The sequence below is a fragment of the Hydractinia symbiolongicarpus genome, chromosome 10 (assembly GCF_029227915.1).
Source record: "Hydractinia symbiolongicarpus strain clone_291-10 chromosome 10, HSymV2.1, whole genome shotgun sequence".
Lineage (NCBI taxonomy): Eukaryota > Metazoa > Cnidaria > Hydrozoa > Anthoathecata > Hydractiniidae > Hydractinia > Hydractinia symbiolongicarpus.
This window is the reverse complement of record NC_079884.1, coordinates 8,045,525-8,069,453: the sequence shown is the minus strand read 5'-3', so window position 1 is coordinate 8,069,453 and position 23,929 is coordinate 8,045,525. Positions and strand designations below refer to the sequence as shown.

Genomic DNA, 23,929 nt, shown 5'->3' with positions numbered 1-23,929 from the left:
CAAACTGGTTTGTCTCTTTTGGATATTGAAAAAGCGGATGGTTGGTCCAATGGTAGCACTTTCGCAAAGTTTTACAATAAGCCTGTTACGACCAATTTTGGACAGCATGTTTTGATTAAACTTTATTTATGTGTATGATATAGAGTGGTGGTTTAATTTTTTGGGGTGTACGCATATTTTGTGTTATGATTTCACTATTTAATCTGTCTTGTATATAGTTGTTTTAATATACCCCTTACTGGTATTTAAGCTAGCTTTGAAGTCTCATATGGATTCTTGCCAGGGTGGTGGAGCCTGAGTGGGGAAAATAATTCACTAAATTAAACAAGCACAGTGCAGTTTGATTAGAATTATTTTCCCCTATACGTTCCCCACCCTGGCAAGAGTTCATGTGCCCACCTCACCCTCCCTATGGCGGTGTTTTATGATATACAGTCAAATACCATGCTTGGAAGTAGGATATTCGGGAGCCGGGTCGATCTTACATGAACTCTTGAATTGTTTTTGAATACTTTTATCATGTACGATAATAGATTACACGAGCAAGATTATGTTTTCTTAGGCTTATTCGCAAAAAATCACAGACAGACATGTGCAACGCATGTTAAAGGGGCTACGAAACGAATCAATGAGCTCAGTCCTCGCAATTTCCGAATAATGGCGTGTGATGAACTTGCTACTTTTTATTTTTTATTTTCTTACTCTTTTTAGCGGTAAAATAAGCTACGGTTTGTAAAATATATTAAATATCATTAAATCAAAAGTTTGTTTTGACGAATGAACAGAGACAACACGAGGAGCTGTATTTGTCAAAAATGCTATTTTACTAGCTTTAAGCTTTAAGAAGGTAAATGATATCTCTAAGATTTTAAACTCATCGTTGTTGTCTAGACTTGCTTAGACTATGTGCAATAAACTTGTGTGTCTCTATGCAAAATTTTAAAGGAGAGCTAGCTAGTTTTAAAAGTTTGAAGTTTATTTTATTAAGAAGTTTGAGTTTAAAGCAACTATTTATATCGAATAAATCATGGATATCCATATATGTGGGGAACTTTTCTGTTATTTTCAGTTATATTTGGATGCCCAATATGATATTTAAGATGAATTAAGTTGTTGTTTTTGTCCTCAGAGATTATAAACTTTTCCAGGTCGACTTTAGAGCAAGTCACTAAAGTCGAAAACAAACAGCCGTTTTGTAGTCCCTTTAATAAGAAAAAAAAGAAACAGTGACTAAAAAAAAAATATTAAACAAGAAAAATTTCTGCAGAATGTTAAAAATGTGTTTTTGAAATTTTCTACCAGAAATGTTTTAAAATATTATGTTACTGGTTCTAAGAATAAGGAAAGTTAACTAAACAACTTCTCAAGCTAGCAGTCCTTTCGTACCACATCACCATACTTTTTAACAACATTAGAAAATATATTTTGATTAGATAACTTCATGGGTCCGGAGAGTTTAAATGGATGTACAAAAAATAAGTCAATCGTGTAGATTCTATAAAAAGCCTCTCCGCTTAGATACGTCTTGTTATTTCGGTTAAATAGTTCTGGTAAATATACTCCCTTCATCACATGATGGTTCGTAGCGTTTGTAAAAAATGTGAAAGCTAATGGCATGGCTACTTCTAGGTACAGTTTTTCTCTCGCAAAAAAATCTGCAAATATCACGAAAGACTCTACTAAATCTTGTGGTATGTAGAACAAATCCACATAGCGGGGATAACACAACTCCACGTTGTTAGTATTATGGTAATATTGTTGCAAGTATCTTTGCGATGGAATAGTTGGATGAGTTGATGCATTAAGCATCGCTTTAAGCGTATAGAATGATCTCTTGCATCGACCTGCAGTATCGTTGTCACTCCACCACCACCAGTTTGTGGGTACCGGTTGTGTGAACACATAAGCTTTAGTCATATCCAATGGTGTAGAGAACCATAATTTTGTAAAATCAAGTTTAATCAATTGCCACCAGTTTAGGATTACGTCATCATTGGTATGAATGTATCCAATGAAACCAGGGTACATTTTCATGGCAGTCACCACACACATATATCCCAGTCGACCTTGGTTCTCTTCAATTTGGATCACACCAAGAGAATGGTCGTAACTTTCTCCACAAAATATAATCTTTCCAAAGATTGGCTCATAAAATTCTCGCAATAGTGGGACAGCACTATAGTGAGGGTAATTAAAGTTAACAGCTAGTAATATTCTCTTTAATTTTTTGAACTTTGAACATTTTGTGCTGTTTGTGTCGGTTTCTGAAATATCTGATATACTCGCTTGGACAGTTTGGACTGCTGTAAAGACTTTAGCATGTATTTCACTCCAATCTAATAAAAAATGGATATGCACAATTACATACACATTTTTGTCAGTACACTCTGCGTTTTTCTTTTGTTAAACAAATATTTGTAATCTGTTTGTATGCTTGTATCCGTTTTCGTTTATTGCATCCTTGAAAACCTCTCTCAAATTTAAAGAAAATGTATTACACAAAATAACGGCTGATATATTTTAACACAGTTGAGTCTCGATGTTTCAAACACCGAATTTTATAAAGTTTTTTGTAGTCCCGTCAACTTGTATAAATGAAGCGTTATACCCCAGATTTAAAGAATTTCTAGACTTTTTAAACAAGTTTGAGTCCTGAAAAAGTTCAAAGAACATTGAAAAAACTTATTTTTTTGCGAATGTATAATTATGATCACGATAGTGATAATAGAGTAGTACATAGTATGAGAAGTGTTTGGTATGTTTAGTTCTTAAATAAGTATATAAAATTTCAAAATCCAATGCCAGTCCTAACTTTTTGATTTAACTTCGCAAAGAAAATAAAGTATAATTACAAGCTATTTCTTAAAATAGATATAATATTTTTGTGAAACTGAGGAAATAATAACGACCATTAATACTTTATTTTTCTTTAACATTTCAATGCCACCTATTATGGCCAAATCAAAAGGCACCTGAAAACAAGGATCAGCGATTGTAATTTCGACCCTATCAGGTAATTCAATTAATGCGTATAAACAGTATAATTATCGCACGTCGTTTGAAGAATTGAACGTTCTGTCTTCTGTTGAGAATACCACCTTGAAATGAAAGAAAATCTCTTCATAATGAGAGATCTTTTTTGTATGGTTTGAATAATTGTTCCACTAGAAATAAATAGCCCCGTTCCTCTTTCAAACTGTTCAAATGTTAACAATGATACTTACAAAAGAAGAAACAACTAGTTGTGATCAAGCCAATCAAAAGAAATGAATAAACTTTGAACATCTTTTGTTATTTGCCACTATCCTCACTAATGACTGTACTTCAACTGAAGAGTTTTGGAACAAATGTTCACGTCTCTACCCCTTTACCTTCTTCTCGTCCTAAGAAAAAAATAGTGAAATTATTGATACAACTATTCTTTGAAACCTCAGAAGGAAGATAGGTTGTTTTTTTTTGCAAAACCAAAACTTAACCACTAAAACGTCAAAAAAATATAAATAAATAAAAATAACAAAAAAAAAACATTATTTCGTGGCGTTGTATAAAAAACTATACACCTTACGACGTTTCGACGGCTATTTTCTAGTAAAAAAGTCAGTACAATATGTTTTTAAATATACAATAACATATGACTTACAAAACTTATCCCAAGGAGGAAGTCATTAATAAGAAAAATAGAAAATATGACACAGACGCAATATTGAAAACTGGCTTTTCCCTACGCATCAACAGACTCTTCTTTAACTCCAAATCAAAATTAGTAGTAGCAGTGGAGAGTATAGAAAAGTTCTCTATAAGTAGGTTTATTCAGGTTTACGTAGGTTTACTTAAGAAAAAACATTGTTAAATTTGGAAAGTTATTTTTCCGGAGTTCTTCAGGGATTTGCAATTTATGATAACGTATGATTAGGCATAGGAGCGGGTTATAATGTTTATTTACTTAAATATGGCTGTTATATCTGTGTGTAAAATACTAGAGGTGCCTCCATGGTCAAGCTCGACCCCAGCACCTTTTACTCAGGAAGCGCAGCGCCGTTGAGAAGCAAGTAGCCCTGAGAGCGAGGTTGCTCTATGGTAAGATCAAGAAGGGTGTTCTTCCAGATGAATACTAAGTCTATGTTCATATATAAAATCTGATACGTGTACTGTAAGATGTGACACTGTATTAGATCGTTTGAGAGAGAGGACAAGAGTCAAATCTCACGGCACAATATACGGAAACATAATAAATAAAACTACGTGAGCCGAATATATTATAATAACAGCAAAGTGAAATGATATTTCCCAACAACCTCAAACTTTTTTTCTTTTAAGCAATCCTTCGACATTATTTGATTGCTAAGTGAAAAAGGCTAATGATAGTGGCAACTACTGAAAAAAATAGGTTTGATATTTTAAAATGCTATTAATTCACCAGAACTTTATTTTGATCTAATATTTGTATAGAGGACTTTCATCGTGAAGTGTGTTGTTCAGACCTTTTACGCAAATCGACAAGCGGTAAGTCGTGGACCAGTCCATTCCAAACCTTTTTCAAGTAGAGACTTTTGAACTTGAAATTAGAATATAGTTTGCATGTGGTTTAGATTTAGATCATATAACAGTGATGCTAGTAGCCACAGTACAAAAGTTTTTAACCATAATTTGACTTTCTTCACCTAAGGTCTGCATTTTTTTTGCCTGTCCATTTTTCTATTTTTTTCGCACATGCGCAAGAATCCTGTAAAAACGTAAATATCGAAACTCATCTATTATTGTTTATATTTTTAAAAAGCTTGTATGATTTCCTATCTAATGTTATAAACATTATTAAAAAAAAATTGTAAGTTTAATAGACGCGGATAAAAAACGAACCCCTTTCTTACAAATGAGATTCCATTTACAAAGCAAGTTCTCATATTTGATGTTTGCTTTTTTAAGATCACAAAACATTAATCTAAAAACGATTTTTAAACTTTTTCTTAACATTTTTTACTTTTGAAGAATTACATTTTTTCCCACAATTTTTAAAACTATCATCGTCGGAAAACTCATTATAACTCGCGTTCTGCTTAAACTCATGAAATAATTTTCTTACAGATATGTTATACTTCTGCATAAATAATTAGTCACTATGGTAACGAATAGTATAATTCTTTCGTCAATATTCTTATGTGTAAAATGTTGAAAAATAAAAATAATATTTTTGAGAATATCTTCATGAATATATTTAGGTGTTAGCCCGGCCAACAAAATTCTGATGAAATTTTAAGTCCATTAGAGCGTGAACTTTTATTAAAATACGTTTAAGCGAGCGAGGGACACGGTCGAGTTACCTAAACTGAAATGTCGGTGCAAGCAAATGGAAAACCATTTACAGTAGACTCCCGGTTATTCGAACCTGCACTTATTCGAATAATTCGGTTATTCGAAGTGAGATGGCGTTCCCCTTGGATCTGCTTACCCAACTCAGGCAAAAACACTCTCGGTTATTCGAACTTCAGTTATTCGAATAATTCGGTTATTCGAAGTGATTTTTATTCCCCTTGGGGCCAATTATAGGCTAAGTCACCCTCAGTTATTCGAATTTTTCTTATTGGGAGATCGTCGAGTGAGAACATTGATTTTCTGCGATTAAAACACTTTTTTTCTTCAAAAAATCAGGTTTCAATATTCATGGCTATTTACACTCTTCAAGCAATTTCTTCAAAAGTTCAATATTCTCCTTCGGTCCAGAGAATTGAAGCAAACAGGGGATCCTCAATCCCTTATCATCTCCAAAGTTAGTTCTTTTCCGTGTCACTTTTACTTTGCAAGTACACAACATCTCTGACTTCAGAAAGTAAAATATCGTTTTGGCAAATTTTCCTGTTTTTCCTTTAGGCAAATGACCAACAATATCTCCTTTTTTGCAGACCGCCACTGCATATTTGTCTATGTCGTTTGTTGGTTCCATTTTAGCTTCTAGGACTTCACCAATAACAGCGTTCCATTTCTTTTGATACTCATGATATCCCATAACGGTTGAGTTACTCTCATAATACTTGATAAGAATGATTTCTATCGGCTGTGTTTCGTTGATTATCATTGAAACAAGATCCATTGTAATTTTCACTTCTTCGTCCTAATTGTGGTGTGACTGCTTTGTTGTTGTGTTGTTTCGTTTCGTTTTATAACATTCGAACGTTTTAAAAGGATCATTCAAAATTCGAACGTTTCCTTTGATTTTCAAACGTTTCATCTAATTTTCGAACGTTTCAGTAGAATTAGTTTTTCTACCACCAAATACAACGTCTAAGACCCAGCCCATGGATCAAGGTGTAATCCGAGCATTGAAGGCATATTACCGGTCAAATCTTGTGAAACGTCAAATAAAGTTCATTGACGGCGGTAAAGAGGTCCCTAAAATTAACATTCTTGAAGGGATGCAAATCTTGGTCAAATCATGGGACGCTGTTTCAAAAGACACTGTTAAAAACTGCTTTAAGAAGGCAGGCATCTCAAAAGAAGCACAGATCACGAGTCTCATTGATGCTGATGACCCATTTAAATCTCTTTCTGACAGCATAAGCGAGTTGAAAAAAAGAGAAGTTGACGGCGACATCTTTAACGCAGATGATTTTGTGGATATTGATTTTGAGGTATGCACGAGTAAATCAATTGAATTGACTGATGAGGAAATCGTGGAAATCGTACTTAATGAGGACAAAGATCAAAACGCGCCGAATCTCGAAGATGACGATGATGATGAAATTGAGGCACATGACATCCCCCGAAGAATCCAAAGCAGTCAGAGTTGGAAGAGGCCTTAGAATTGTTGGAAAGATGGTCTTTGTTTGACGAGAATGGTCTTGAAATCAGAAAGCAGTTAAACATGATAACACGTACATGTCAAAAACACTACATCGATAGTAAAAAACAATGTAGCATTAAAGATTTTTTTAAGAGTTGAACTCCTTGTATTTACTAGATACATTTTCTTTATAACTTTCATATTTTAAAACCTGTTAACAATTTGTTCAAATTTATTATTTCTTCAAAAAGTAAAAATTCTTTGTGTTTACACGCTCAACTGAACCACAATGCCTCAATTACTTAAGAAAAGTCCATCCCATTAAGGTTAAGTTGAAAATCTGGCGGGAAAACGAATTTTTCAGTTATTCGAACTCCCGGTTATTCGAAGTAAATTCTTATCCCCCTTGAGGCTTCGAATAACCGGGAGTCTACTGTATTTACAAGACATTTATGGAAACTTATTTATCAACTTTATTGTTTTTTGATGATCTATATTTCATGTGGTCACTTCCACCAATTTCGAGAAATATACTACTGTAAATTGTTTACAAGAGGGACCACCACGCAGTTATAATGTTTTTTAAAAACGAAACGATTCAATGCCCGCAATTTCCGAAGAATGGCGTGTAATAAACGGATCAATCAAAAGGTCAAGGCGCAAGAAATTATACACACTTTAGAACCAGATAGACGTTGAGATAACCTGTCCATGAATATTTATTTTTCTACGATGAATTTCATACTTTTTTATTTTTATCTTCTAAAAAGAGAAAAAAAATTTCTTTTTGGCGATAAATTAAGTTACGGTTTGTGAAATAAATTAAATATCAGTAAATCGAAAGTTTGTTTTGACGAGGAAACAGAGACAACACGAGGAGCTGTATTTGTTAAAATTGCTATGTTATTAACTTTAAGAAGGTAATTATTACCTCTAAAAGATTTTAAACTTATAGTTGTTGCTTTGACTAACTCTATGTGTGTTTCTCTGCAAAATTTCAAAGGATATAGCTAGCTAGCTAGTTAAAAACGTTTGAAGTTTATTTTAATAAAAAGTTTGAGTTTAAAGCCACTATTTATATCGAATAAATCATGGATATACAATATATGTGGGGAACTTTTCACTTATATTTGGATGTCCAATGTGATATGTAAGATGATTTAAGTTGTTTTGTTTTTAATGATCATAAATTTTTCACCGCCAATAACTCGTCTTTTGTTTAAGTTACCTATGATAATAATTTTTCCAATCTACCCTTTTCTTCTCCTCTGTGCTAGCCAAAACAGATATACATGGTGATCATACAAATGATGTGTTACATTTCATATATATATATATGATCATTTACACATCATATATATGATGAGTTACACATCATATGTGGTCAGTTACATCTTCATACATATGATCAGTTACATCATTCATTAAATATATAATGAATTACACATTATATATATGATAAGTTACACATCATATATATAATGAGTTACACATCATATACATGGTGATTATGTCATATCGACATATATAGTGCATAGTTGGTTGGTTGGTGTAGATATCATGTTGAATTCTTTTGAAGCAACTATGTTTTGAGATTTGAGATAGTTTTGACACAAGTGATTGGTATAGTCTCTCCCCTATACTCATCGTCATGGTTGTTCGATTTTTGTTCTTAACTTTTTTATGATTTGATTCTGTTTTCCTTGTTGTTTGTTTGTTTTTAACTTTGTCTTGAAGTTTTCAAGTGTTATTTTTTCATTTTTTTTTTTTTTAAGTATTTTTTAAATAGCTAAGATATTTAAAACATACTTACGATTTTATATTGTATTTTATATATTTATATATTTATGCTACTTATATTATTTATTGTATTTAATATAAATGTATGATTTATAAAAAAAATAATATTTATAGTGCATATATAAGTCGTTGAATATTGCTACATATAGCAACCACAGTCATGCAGCCACAAATTTTACAGGAATGTAAAAAAATTACCTTAAACACAATTTTTAACATAATTTTAAAAATATTTAAGTAAATCGCTAATTAAGTAAATCTTCTAGAAATAAATACATGCTTTTTTTGTAAGCATATTAAATTTTCCGATTAGGCTCGGTTATCACAAAATAAAGGCTGGTGTTATACTTACAGTATGCTTATTACGATAAAATCTAGTATGTGAAAAATATAGCATAAGCCTATTATCACTAGTTTGATGAAAAAAAAACCCTAGGTAAACCAAAACTCGAAGAACAATATCATATAATCACTAGTCTCATTAAAAAAACGACGACACGAGCCCATTCTAAAGTTCTGCTGGCTAAAGTCGCAAAATAAAAACATTTCTGCTCACCAGAATACAGCCTCTGTTCAGTAAAAAAACACTTCTATTCAACAACAACAAAATATTATTTAAACAAGCACATTAAATTGAACAAAACCATTTTCGGCCTCGCTTTCAAATATGCCTCGATTTTACGATGAACTGTTTTTCTTGTATCGTGTTTGGAGGAAATAATAGGAGAAACAACTTCATTTCTGTACGCTTTAAATGTATTGAATTTTCTATTGTTTTTAATTTCAAAAGAATCAGTGCGTGAGGTGCTCGACCGAGTCTTTTTCGCAAAAAATGATCAAATTCCATATTCTCCTTTAATAGGGGCTAACTTTTTTCTAGTGAATCTGACTGTAACACGCTGCAGGCACGTGATATTTGTATGGAAAATTTGCAATAGCAAATAACATACAAGTACTTGTGCAAGTACTTGTGCAATACAATATTATGTGTAACAGCTGGTATTATGCATTGCGCATGGGCTTGTACAAGAACTTGTGCAAGTTCTGATTTTTTTAAAATGATTTAAAAAAATCGACGTTTGCTATAGCAAATAAACAATAGGTTGCGATCAAGTTCGGAATGTTAACCGATCAATGATTTTTAGCTTTTGTTTTCAATGTTGTTTTTATTATAAATGAGCCAATAGAATATCGAATTGATGAAAATAAAAAATTAAAGTGTGGTGTGAATAGTTTTGTGGCGTGTATGAAAATATTTCGTTGAAGATGGAGGCGATAAATAAAAACAAGAAAGTTGATAGTTGGAGAGATAATATGGTGGGACAACTAATTGCAGAGTGGCAACTACACGAGTGCCTTTTTAACTCAAACCACGCAAAGTATCATAATGCAAGAAGAAGGAATAGCGCTGGAGTTGATTTCAAACGAATTGGCAATGCCAGTCAAAGACATACAAAAGAAAATGGTCGGTTTGAGATCGTGTTACGGTCAATTAAAACAGAAAGTCCGAGCTTCAAAGAAAAGTGGAGCAGGTTCGGATGAGGTTTTCACTTCCCAATGGCCTTTTTATAGGGAGATGGATAGCTTCTTATCTGATTATATTACTCCTCGCGCCACAGAATCCAACATCAATGTGGACGAAGATCCGAATGGTGATGATTAAACTCCTACGCCGGCGCTCAACCATAAACGAAAAAAGTCATCTAATGTCAAAAAAGATCAAGATGTATCTGTTGCGGACAGAGTTATGTTAAAAGCGTTAGAGCGATTGGATGCGCCTCGTCAGACGTGCAGTAGCAAACCTAAACCTGAGTCCTAATGAAAGCGAGACCCAAGAACAATTGTTTGGTAGAATGATTTCGAAGAATTTGCTTGATATAGAAAATATGTACACCCGAGAAAAGTGTAAACTTCAAATACAACAGCTTCTGTTTGACGCAAGGTTTCAAAATGGACAACTGACGACCGTTCCTTCAACTTCGTCACCCTTCAACTACAATTGAGGCCACCAAACTGGTACTTTCCGCGGTCCTGAGAGAATTCAAACTGGGAGAACAACAAATGCTATCAGCCCAAAATTATCACCTAGTAACTCAGGAGATTCCGATATCTCACTTCCATCGCGTTTCAACTACTACGGTTCCCAGGTTTACAACAGTAATTACAACAACAATTAACTTTCACTTATGGTATAGACTTTATATAAAAAACGGTTTTGTTGTATTTATACAAATTTGTGTAGCTAGCTACCCGTAGTGTTTTCTGTAAAGATTTAAGACAATTATACAAGCATATTCCATTGCCAAGATACTTGACCTGAGCCCATAAAATAATCTTTAAAGACATCACGTATTTCTTTTGCATTTGAACTAGCTTTTCTCTGTGCGCAAGTTTGTAAGTCATTTGAGACATCAGCCATTCCCCTCCATTGACCAGGAACGATTCGATTCGTCAGTAAATCTTCTTGGTCGACAAGACCAACTGGTGCGTACGAGTCTTTAGACTTCGTCATCAGCATATTGTGTAGCGCTACGATGGCCATAACGAGGCTCGTGGTTTTACTCGGAGAAAGGTTAATTGTGCTGTTGATGATTCTAAATCTAGCGGATAAAATACCAAAAGCGTTTTCACTTATTCTTCGAAACCTTGAAAGCCGGTAATTGAAAATTCGCTCGGCATCACAAAGCGTGTTTTTGGAAAAAGGCTTCATTAAATTTTTTGATAATGCGAATGCGTCATCCCCAACGATAACGTAAGGTATTTCTGGCAAATCAAGCTTATCCCACGCTGGATCTTCACTCAGTGGAAGTTGCTTCGGAGGTTGAAGGGCTAACTTATCATTGCTCAATAAATGATATAACTCTGTATTTCTTAAAACTCCACCATCGCTAATACGGCCTTGGCATCCAGCGTCTACGTAGATAAATTTGTATTCACTATCGACAAGTGCCAATAGAACTATACTATAGAATCCTTTATAGCTGTAAAATGTAGATCCAGTGTTCGGCGGTAACTTAATAGGAATATGTTTTCCATCGAGAGCTCCTATGCAATTGGTAAACTGCCACTTCAAGTTTATTTTGTCTGAAAGCGCTTTCCACTCTTCCTCCGTTTCTTAAGAACTCGATAAATCGCCCTGGCAACTATAGGTACGAAAAGGGAAATGGTTTTATCCGACATGCGAAATTGGTACATCAGACTTTGATATGACTCTCCAGTAGCCAGAAATCGCAATGTTACTGACAGTTTCTCCTCTGCTGATATCGGTTTCCGACAAGAGGTAGTTTGTTTGGTGATGTATGGGCGTACTTTCTCCAGTAGTTCCTAAAAGAAAAGAGACTTATTATGTGAGATGCGCTACCACTGTCCTACAAAATCTTTGATCAACAAAAAAAATTACTTACAACAAACGTTTCCGTATTCATTCGAAGATATTAACGGAAACGTTCAGTGTCTTGTAATCTTAATTCACTAAGGATGCTATTGCAAGCCCCTTTCGTTTGTCTGTCTAATAACCATGGTCGCACCCAAAAACGTTTGCGTTGCTTTCTTTTTTTGCACTGACTTGTCTTTACTTTTACTGCCAGCGATAGCGCCAGAATTAAAACAACGTCTTCTTGTTCGCAAACCATTTTCAAAATGAGCGCGCAAAAACTCACATTTGTTTTTTTTTATTTGAAATCGACAAAACTTGTGCAAGTATAAAAACTTGCACAACTGCTTGTACAAGTACTTGCAGAAGTACTTGTATGTTATTTGCTATTGCAAACTTTGCTACGTGTAACGGACCCTTAAGACGGTAATTCTATTATGTTATTAACATAATTAGCGAAGAAGCACATGCTCGACACTTTCGTAAACAAAAAGAAAAAGTTTATATCTCGTTTTAGAACGACGTTCTGTTATAAGAAGTTATTTCTTTAGTTAGAATAAACATTAATCCAGCACACATTTTGTCGGCACTCGTCCGGCGCATATCTATCTATATTGTTTTTCATGATCAAAGTGGTATACTCAAGCCTGCAAAAATAGGTTAATATCATGGTTAAATGCTTTTTTCAAACGTATTGTTGAAGTTTTTAACAGCAATGTTTACCGACTTATATTAGGCACACTTTCCATACAAGAATCACGAGATTTGATCTACTGACTGAAGCTCGTTTTCTGACTTCGACAAAACTTGGCATATCAAATGAAAAAAGCACACTGAAAATGATATAAAATGATTTGTTTTCTACGAAATTCGACCCTCTAAACAAACAACATAATAGTGTGGTTACCTTACAATTTCTCACCATTAAAAGATTAAAAAGACTTTGTTTGTGACAAAAAATGACAAAAAAAAGCATGGTGAACATGAGAGTGACATCAAAACCTTAATTTGCGACGCCTTGATTCTGTTTTAGTCCACATTTGGTGCAACGTTTATGAAATGTTTTTTGGGGGCAGAAGCGTTTTTTTAAGATGGGTAGTAGTGATAGAAGTGTTTTATGGTGAGGAGAAGTGTTTTTTGGTGAGTAATACTAAGTTTTGGTGACTACCTGTTTTTTTTATAAGCATGACATTTATACGCATTTGTAGACTTAAATTTGGTCATTTTCTAAGCATATGCTAAGCATTATGTGAAGCCTAAGAAAATGTTGTCAAGTTTTTATGTTTTTTGTTTCGTGAGCAGTTTTTTTGACAACAATAGAATTTATTTCTTTAATACTACAGTAGCTATTACGCAAAAAGCTTCCCTATTCAAGATATAAAGACTTATTATAAAACTCACGGCACAATATACGGAAACATAATAAATAAAACTACGTGAGCCGAATATATTATAATAACAGCAAAGTGAAATGATATTACAATTTCCCGACAACCTCAAACTTTTTTTCTTTTAACCAATCCTTCGACATTACTTGATTGCTAAGTGAAAAAGGCTAATGATAGTGGCAACTACTGAAAAAAATAGGTTTGATATTTTAAAATGCTATTAATTCACCAGAACTTTATTTTGATACAATGTTTTTATAGACGACTTTCATCGTGAAGTGTGTTGGTTATAATCTCCAGATCTTTTACGCAAATCGACAGGCAAAATAATGCGGGCCTTGAAGATTCCTCTACCTTTTTTTAGGTAGAGGCATCTTTTGATCTTGAAATTGGAATATAGCTTGCATGTTGTTTAGATTTAGATCATATATCAGTGAAAAGATGCTAGTAGCCACAGCAAAAAAGTTTTTAACCATAATTTGACTTTCTTCACCTAAGGTCTGCATTTTTTTGCCTGTCGATTTTTCTGATTTTTAAAGACTTATTATAAATTACTAAAAAGAAAATTCTTTTTTCAAATAAGCATATTTTGAGCCTGATCATGTGTTTGTAACAAGCATATTCCAGAATTAAAAATTGTGAAATTAACATTGAATGATCAGGGGCGGATTTAGACTTCGGCCACTTCAGCACTCGTCTAAGGAGAAATTTTGCCAATGAGAAAATCATGTGTATCTAAATGTAGAAATTGATTTAAAGCAACGTATAATGTTTAATAAGATTCCTTTGCGCCCAGGATCCGAGGTAATATTCTTATCTCCACTCAGGAGTCTTTGCCGAGGCTCAACTCTCCTTCGATGTGCTTTGCCGAAGTAATATGGTTCTTACGGTAGTCGAACTACATTTTGCTGCATTTTGCTGACTTTGTTTCTCTCGATTCCTTTGTTTTCTGCCGTAAAAAAAGTCAACTTTGGCGGCCGCGGAGGTGTTGACTTTTGGATTCACTTAAACAAAAGAAAAACAAAAGAATTATGACGTCGAGAAAAATCTCGCCGAGGTGTGGACTTTTGGACTCTGGTTAAAACAAAAGAATTTGTGACGTAAAAAGAATCTCGCCGAAGTGTGGACTTTTGGACTCTCTTTAGTCGAAATTCACGGTGAAAGAAAGATTGATATTAGGGGATGGGTGCGTAGGAATAATTTGCGGTAGCCGGTCTGTTTAATGGGTTCGGCCAACTTCGGCCAACTGCAATTCTGAAGTTCTTTCTGATCCAACATGTCTTCTGATGGAAGCTTGCGGGATCTGGTTGTGCTTGCTGTAAAAAGCAATGATATTTGCGAATGTAAAAGTCTTTATAAGATATTGAAAGATAAAAAAACAGAGTTTCCTGATTTTGGAACATTAGATCATTGGAGAAAGATTGAGAAAAAGTTTGTTAAGCAGAAATTTCAGTGTTGAACATTTTATTTCTGGGTATGCAAAAGAGAAAGCATTCGTCGCTTTGAGGTAACTATCTATTTTTACTTTTGTTTATAATCCCTAAGGAATGTTTTCAAATAAATTAATTGTATTGTGGTGACAAAGCGCTATTAAGGTTTCAATCAATAAACAAAAGGGGGTTCACTACAATAAACAAAAAGTTTCTATTTGGGTCATCGAGACTATTTAATGACAAAAATAGAGCCAGCTGTTATAATAATTTAGCCTCTGATCGTAAGTATTCAAATGAGATTCGGCTTCCGTAAATTTCCTCTTTCGATTTCGTAAACAAATGTGGACGGACGCGAAGTGCTGCTAACAATGGATAACACTTCAGCAGTAGCCTGTGTAAACAAAATGGGTAGCGTCAAATCTATCCCAATGGATAAGATTACACATAGCATTTGGGAATGGGCAATAAGCAAAAATAATTGGATAGTCGCTACACATCTCCCTGGCATTCTTAACGTAGAAGCAGACAGAGAGTCGCGACAACAGGAGACAAGAACAGAATGGATGTTAAACAAATCAACATTCCGCTATGCACTGAACGGAACTTTTTCTCTTCCCAAATTTTTATTCCAATCATCCTCTATTTTCTTCCATCTTTCAAGAGCAGAGAGGTTCTTTCAGTTCTCTGAAAAATATTCTATTTTTCTGTGTTTCCCATGTTGCTTGTGACAGCAATAAAGAGGGGGAAGAGCTTATAAAAGAGGAAGCTGTCTTAAATTTAAATGACAAAAACTGGTCAAGTTTCCTTTGCCTTTTAGCTTTGTCCTCAGTTACAGGGAGAATTATATTCTGCTCATATTACCCTGATATTGGAGAGGAAAAGTTTAAGGTTTGCATGAACCAAAAAATTATTCCCCGTAAGCAATTTCAATGAAGGCTGATCTACACATAATGTTTTGTTATGAAGGCCTATGTTATCTTCAAAATTTCAGTCCAACCATTTCGTGCCTCTCGTTCATTCTTCTTTAAAACGAAAGACTGATCAATCAAGTAAATTATATTTTCCTAAAAAAGTGTTTACTGACGGTAATATGTGTGTAGGTGGTAAATTACAGACAAAACTTAATTTCTTAACAAAACCTATAGTTAAAACATATGAATCACCTGCTATAACTTCCAGTATTAGCACAATTTCCAAAAATTGTTCCACTGTTGATAGCACAGAACCTGAAATGGTTTATGTTTGTGAAAATGATGATGATGTTGAAAATGATCTTTTCGATAAAAAGTTGCTAGATTAAAGGAAAATGATATTCATAAACTTATTACAAATTTATTCATTCCGGATAACACTTACAATTTCCCTGTCAGTAACAGGAAATTTCAGTCTACGGTCCGTGTGCAAGAAAATAGACCTAGAGTTTGTTCTTGGCAGGTACATGGAATCAATGTATCAGCTGATACTTTATCTAGTTACTACCTGCGCAACTTAACAATTCCAATTCTAGATCACCTAAGCACTGAACTTAGTAAACGATTTGAACCTAGTTCCTTAGCAGCTTATGCTGGTCTTGCAGTAATTCCATCCAACATGATTTCTCTTCTTTACCATCACCATCACCAAAACTCGGGAAGGATAACTTCAGAAATTTTGTTCAGTTTTACGAAGAAGACATGCCTAATTCTTTAGCTATTGAAGCTGAAATGGACTTGTGGGAAGAATATTGGACTTGGTACAAATTTGATGCACCAGATAATGTTTCCTCTACACTTAAATTAATTCATTTTCCTGCCTTTGAAAATATAACTGTGGCTAATTTTAGGCACATTACCAGTCACCTCATGTGAATATGAAAGGTCCTTTTCTGCACTACGACGATTAAAAAATTATAACCGCAGTACTATGTCTAACGATAGACTTAGCTTAGCTCTTCTCCACATCCATAAAGAAATAAACGTTGATATAAATGAAGTTATAAATAAATTTTCCATTGATTACAGAAGACTAAAATTTTAAGACATGACAAGTTTTAAGATATATAACTAATGATAAAGAAATGTTAATAGATAGTACTTACCATGCTACCCCCCCCTTCCCCCCGTTATCTTTTTTACCTCTCTGCTCTTTTTCTCTCTCCCCCCTTCGCCCTTTTTCTTTTCATCTGATTGTTAATTTTTTTAGATGTGATTGATAAGATTTAGGCTATTTTCATAAATTCTGTATACATCCATGATAGTAGTATAAATAATATTCAGTTAATAAGGTTACCAAAAAGCTAGCTGCGATGATAATACTTGCCTAAAGACGGTTATACTTTAAGTTAACGTAACAAAACAGCTAGCTGCAATGGTAATACTTGTCTTAAGTCAGCCTGGTGGATGCGAGTATTCCCCTAACACAATGATAATAGTAAGTAGAAAAGGGAAGTAGGTATAGTAAGTAGGTAAGGTAAGTAGGTAGTAAGTTGGTATATAAGGGAGTATGTTTTTTGGTGCTTCATGTTGACCTGGTGTACTGAAACTTAGTTTAAAATTTTCAGTTTTGATTGTTGTTCATTCATTCATTCATTGGTTGGTTTTGACAATTGATCAATTTGACTCATTTAATGACAGATTCATTTTGTTCATGCTTGGTTATATTATTGATGTGCAAGCCGGAAGAAAGAAGAAAGAAGATTTTGAATAAAGAAAGAAGATTTATTATTAGGATTATTAATTCAATCCTCTAATCTTTAAAAAATGTTATTTTTGGATTTCATTTATCTGGATGTGAATCTGGAAGAAAGAAGAAGTTTTGCTGGCTATCTAATTTTAGCCTTAATTTTTCTGAAAACATTATTTGACTTTTATTTATGAATTTTATGGTTGTTTTTTTCCAATAACATATAAAAATAGACATGTGAATGTTCTGTCTGCTTCATTTTTGAGTGCCGAAATAAATAAATAAGCCCAAGACCCCCAGCTGTTTTATCACGCGCAATTTTTGCTACGGAAAAATTGCGCGTTGGCTTCACTTTGCTTCGCAAATCCGCCTAAGGAGAAAAAAATCCTGTATCCGCCCCTGATGATGGTCCAGGTATTGACATATTTATATTCCGAAAGCATATAAAATTATCTAGATAATGATGTAAATAATATTGGAAAAAATAAATCGTAGATCATAAAAAACGATGTAAAAACATGACCCCTTCCTTAAATAATTAGCTCCTTTTACAAAACTAGAAGATTTTCAAACATTCTGTTTACAGTTTTGTATTCACTAAACATTTATCTCGGGAGCATTGTTGAGTTATACCTGAATGTTTTTACTTTTAGAGATATTTCCCAACAAAGTTTAATACGATTATTTACTTCCTTTCATCACAAAAACATCATAAATGGAGTTTACATTTACATCTGAATTCAAAAGGGCTCCTGTTTTTTAATGAGTAGAAGTGTTTTTTTTTTAGTGAGTAAAAGTGTTTTTTTGGTGAGTAAGAGTGTGTTTTTTAGTGAGTAGAAGTGTTTTTCTTTTAATGTGCAGAAGTGTTTAATAGACCGTCCGTCCGTCCGTCTGTCTGTCTGTCAAAATGGTAGCTTAGCTGCGCAGGTAGCAAGACGCACGCAATGCGGTATAAAAAGGACGGGCAAACCCGTGAATTTTTCCACGGGCTAACGACTTGTCTATCTTTATTACATCAGGAGGTAAAAAAAAGAAAAAAAAAATGATCAAGTTAACGAATATTCAAGTTAACAGGAATGGGACCCAAGGGTCTCCCAAGAAAATGTTTCGATACAAGAGTTATTCAGTGTTTCAGTTACCGGAAACTAGCTATAGCTTTAAACCTTATATTTCTAAACAGTTCAGTATCAAGAGAAACATATCATATCACGTACAAAATAACAAATAGAAAAACAGAAAAGCAGACAGTCCCCCGTTGAAGTAGCTTATTCTAACAATTATCGTATTCACCTTTTGTGATATCTGTACTGCTTGAACTTACATCGTTCATTTACAACATTTTGTCTCAACGCCGCAATCCTGCCGTTGTAAAGTTTTGAAATCATACTGAATGTAAAATAGTTTCACAAACAAGGAACCTTTTCCCCGTATTTCTTAAACAGCACGAGGAATTATTTTTATGATTATTGCCATAAAAAGATGTGAGAATGTGTTCAAAAAGTAAAAGCAAAAACTAACAGAAAAAACGGTAAAACTAAGAAGACACAAAATTGATATTCACCCATGATTTGTATCTTATGCAACTATCTGCTACCACAGGACACGCTGCTTTTACACAATTTTAATCCTGAATTATCTGTAGACGAAGGTAAAGGGCAGTGAACCATGTGTAAGATTTGAACGCATGATAAACTCCTTCCGCAACACCTGCGTTTAGCTCATAAAACACGCTTTTTGAAGAACTAAGTTTTTTCTTCTAATAATACGGAAAGAATGGCAGCCTGAATAATTCTTAATAAAACTTAAACAATTTGTAGGGAGTGGGGAGATTCTAATGAACTAAAATGCATTTTTAGATCAAGTGTCCAAACATCTATTGTTTACCTCCCGTTGTCTAGGACTGCTTTGTGGCATTATCATCACATTTCTTTTATGTCCCTTTCGAAAAAATGAAATTTCCGAAAAATTCGATTTAAATAAAAACACCGAAAGTTCAAAATAAATCATAAACGACTGGGTTAACTGCTTATTTCAGTGGATTGCCTTTCAGTTTTGCGCAAAGTCGTTGCCGCGACTTTTCACTTTTACTATTCACAACACGCCGGAAACAAGTATCTAGCTAGCTAATATCTGCATTCTATTTTTTTACATCATACCTATAAGATTATACAAACTAGCAAAAAAAGAAGGAGCCATTCTTCGCACAAAAAGTTTCATATGCACAACAATGTTAATATTTCATGATATACTTTAACAAGGTTACTGCTTGTTTTCTTCATCTATAAAATATGAAAAACGTTTGTGCTGACTCAACCTGTATTTGTTCGTAAAGCTTGGTTCCTAAAAGGTTTTAAATGTGTTTTAAAAATTAAAATAAACCCTGAGCATTCCCACTCTGTTTTAAAAGCAAAAACATGTCGCGTTTCTCTCTTGGTAGCCTTTGTGTGATTTATCAAAAATCACTGGATATTGGCGAATAAGTACGCTAAGATTCTCTTCCAGTACCAAACAAGTTTTTTTTCTGCTATTTTTTATTCTCTTTTCTGTCTTAACGTGAAAATGCGCAAAATGTGCCTAAAATCGTTGAAAACTGCTTCGGCATTTGTCGGTGCCTTTGAACTTTAAACCACAATATCAAAATTTTTGATCAAAGATTTTATTTTATCTGTGTTTTAAACAGGTTTTATGGCGAAAATTTTAAAACATGAACACGTTCACATTATGGTTTAACTTTAAAATCTTATTTAAAACATACTTAAACCACACTTAAACCACAGTGGGAACCGGGCTTAAGATATGCAGTACTCTAGATACGGCAGGTGTATTTGATCTCCTTAAGCTTAGTTTTCATATGTACTAACACAACGATAATCCTGGTGGGCATATTCACGATTGGAATTTCAAAACAACTATAAGACTGTCTCTGTAGATTGTATTTCAGTTTTCACTGCACGAATAACGTTAGGATAATACTTTCACAAAACATAATGGCGGACAGAATTGTACTTAAGTATAAATTACTGCTGCTTTTATTATTACAAAGATGGCGAAGTAAAAGAGAAAAAAAATGGGAAAACTTCAGAAAATGATGAAACGGTTTTGAATAAGAGAATTATTCGCGGGGAGGGTGAAATTAGAAGAGTATCAAGTAAACAAGAAAAACACTTCACTTCTTCTGCTTCTTCCGCCATTTTTAACAGAAACATACATAAACTTTTATGCTTCAAAACAAATCGCTTATTTTCAGAACATTTTTAAAAAGTCGATTTTTCTGTGGTCAGAATTTGCTTAATTCTAATGTTCTTTGCTCACGTGGTCAATATCAGGAAATCTTTAGTTTTTTCTTAATATTTTCTAAAAATATAGGCCATAATACATAATAAAACGATCTTAACTTAACACTGGAATTGCTGAGTCAACAAAAAATGTATCATAAACAAGGAAAAAATCCGTTTCTACGAGCTCCAACTTTTTGCAATCTCGTTATTTTTTATCAGCTTCTGTTTTTAAATGAACCTTGGGTTAACCCTGTTAAAACGGTGTGCGGAGTTTTTTTATTTTTTTAACAATAGCCTTTTGTTTTTTTCTAAAGTTTCTTTGTTAGCACCCCTTGCTGCATCGAACAATGTTAAAAGAAAAATATTCCGAATTAAAAGATTCCCGCACACAGTATTATGGCTGCATGGTTCACCAAGCATGCTTGAAAATTTCAAATTAGAACGAAAATGCTATCGAAAGTTAAAGCTCGTGCAGTGTAGCATAATGGAGATCGTCTTAAATTTCTACATAATGCGCCATATTTGTTGTTATTTACGATTCTCTTTAATAATTACGTCATTTCTTTCTGTACAATTTCGCAAGCGCGTAGACTCGGCAGAACTAATTAATTAATTAGCAATGAATTTCATTTTAAAGAGGAATTGTTGAGGCTGAATTTTGGTGAAAGATAATAGTATTTTAGCCATAAAATCAGGACAAGTGTGTTATAACAGAAAAAATATGGATATATATAGTCTAAAAATAACCTTACGTAACTAATTATGTAAAAAAAAAATTCTGATTTTAAAAGGGTGTTAATTATTATACCTGGGGGGGGCACAAAGTGCCCACGATATCTTTGACTAGGCATAACTTTGGTTACACATGTGATTAAGTGCTAAAATTTTGTGACTATTCCTAACTTTTATTACGGCTTCTAATAAAAAAAAATTTTTGGGAAAATTTTGTACTTTGCTGGGGGGATTGCATTTTTTAAACAGGGGTAAATTTTTTGGAATTTTGAAAACCGTTGACATTCCTGTACGGATGTTACAAGATGTTGTTTTGGGTATATAAGTATTTATTGTATGTAACCAAGTAACCAAGGTGTTGCCATGGTGATATATGGTTACTAGGGACAAAAAGCAGACCAGCTTTGAAGGAAATATCGATCCAGCAAATTGACATCATTTCGGATCCCAATGACGTCATTATATTGTTTTTCTTACCTCGATTATCTTTAAATGCCATGTTCTACTTATCTGCCAAGTTTAATGACATGAACATCAATATTTCTGGTAGAACGGGTCTTTCTATCTTTATCATTAAAAATAAGAAATTTTCTTGCCGAAATGACGTCATTTTTTCATCCCGATGAGGTCATTAGAATTACTTTTTTCATGTGAAACACATGTTTTGGTATTCATTCCACAAATCTACCAAGAATCAGGCCGTATCATTAGCAACACGCGAGCAATTAAATCGTACTGAAGAATTGGAAAAATGACCATTTTTGACATGGGTGACGTCATCTCTTGTCCCTGTGACGTCATCAAATTATTTTTTATACCTGGATTGAGTTTGTACTAAGACATTCTACAACTATCCCAAGTTTCATCACTTAGGCACAAGTGGTTCAGGATTTATGGCCCGCGGGCAGTTTGTGCCCCACCCAGGGTTACTAGGGCCAAAAAATCTCAGGTATAATAGGGTTAAGAAGAATTAGAAAAATATAGTTAAAATTTAATTCCAGTTCCTCTTGGATCTTATGCTTCCCAAAATATAATCAATCTTCATTAGCCATTTTACCCTTTGAAAGTCCTGCTTTTTTACCTACACAAAAGTGCGCGCATGTCCATCGTTCTCAAAATAAAATCAAAACAACTACGTTATGTGGAAAGTAGCCTTTTTATACAAACCGGAGCTAGGAGATCCAGCATAAATTTTTTATTCCACAGCGAAATCGAATTTTTTTTACATCCTTGAAGAAAACTTTGGTTAATGAAATACTGAATTTTAAAGAAAACTTAACTATAGAATATATAAATCGACAATCGACGTCAAATCTCCTAGAGATAAACAACAAAATGGACCTAATTATTAAACATTATCACAAATTGATATACAGTATACTCTCCAATTAGCGGACACCATCGGTGTATGACTTTTAGAAAGTTTTACATTTTAAGCCGCAAATTGAAAACAAAGCCGATTTTTGTTAACATAATATAAAAATAATGATAACCAAACAAACTTTCAATCTTCACAGATCTTTAAAGTGTTTCAAACAAATTTAACAAATGATGGATTAAATATTATATTTTAATGAATTGTTGTTTTCTGCTATTTATTTTGTTTCATAACATGTCTTGACATTTAAAAATCATTCATGAAGAATCTTCTAAATTTATTTAGTTTTTGTTCAATATGAAATAGTTGTTGCTCGCGATATGCATGATCATGCCATTTTTAGTTTTCTATTTAAACCATTTTAATAGGGCAGGAATGTTGAAGATATCATACAAGCTCGTCACCAGGGCTCTTTTACGCTTATGTCTCGGCATATCATAGGCGTAGAAGAGCCCTGAAGATTATCATCTATATATTTATCATACCCAGACATAGAAAAACCAAAAAAAAAAGTTTATAAATTTCCGGACATGCGTGAAACAAAAATTTCATTCATGTCACCATTTATTCTTTTCAAATTTTCCTCAGCCGCGCAAGTTGTTAATTTCCAGCGGTTATTTTTGTTGGGTTTAAAAAGTTGAAGGTGATATCAAATGTACGATGGCCCCTATGGCTCACTTCTCTTCTTAGTCAAAACACTTCTCTTCTGTATAACAACACTTCTCTTCTGTATAAAAACACTTCTCTTCTGTATAAAAAACTTCTCTACTTTGATACCCAAAGTTCTCTTCCGTTCGAAACACTTCTCTTCCAAGTGCGAAACACTTCTCTTCCATAAGCTCGAAAATTTCCCAGACTGAATCTGGTCCTTAATATATGAATTTATCCAGATCTTGTTTATGAATAAATGGCACACCCCGGGCTCTGCGCATAGGAAATTTTGTACCCAGTAAAGTTTGCATAAATTCTTACGGGGGCATATTAACGTTTCTACAAAATTAGATTTTTCGCGGGAAAAACTTTGCGAAATTTCAAGCTATATTTTTGTACGGTCCCAGAAGCGTAATACGAGATTGCTTTTTTATCTAGTTTCCACTAACTTTGAACTTTT

The 23,929-nt window shown here is 33.7% G+C and overlaps 2 protein-coding genes across 2 annotated transcripts; one reads left to right on the top strand and one right to left on the bottom strand.

Moving 5' to 3' along the window:
• Positions 1 to 1,271: 1,271 nt before the first annotated feature.
• On the bottom strand, positions 1,272 to 3,510 carry LOC130612285 (uncharacterized). The gene is made up of 2 exons (XM_057433593.1): positions 3,225 to 3,510; positions 1,272 to 2,336 (listed from the first exon to the last, which is right to left on the bottom strand). The coding sequence occupies exons 1-2, from the start codon at positions 3,283 to 3,285 to the stop codon at positions 1,369 to 1,371; spliced, it is 1,029 nt and encodes a 342-aa protein (XP_057289576.1). The 5' UTR covers positions 3,286 to 3,510; the 3' UTR covers positions 1,272 to 1,368.
• A 2,780-nt stretch (positions 3,511 to 6,290) lies between these two features.
• Positions 6,291 to 6,794, top strand: LOC130612835 (uncharacterized). Its single transcript, XM_057434181.1, has one exon. It carries the CDS (start codon positions 6,291 to 6,293, stop codon positions 6,792 to 6,794), a length of 504 nt encoding a protein of 167 aa, XP_057290164.1.
• Positions 6,795 to 23,929: the final 17,135 nt, after the last annotated feature.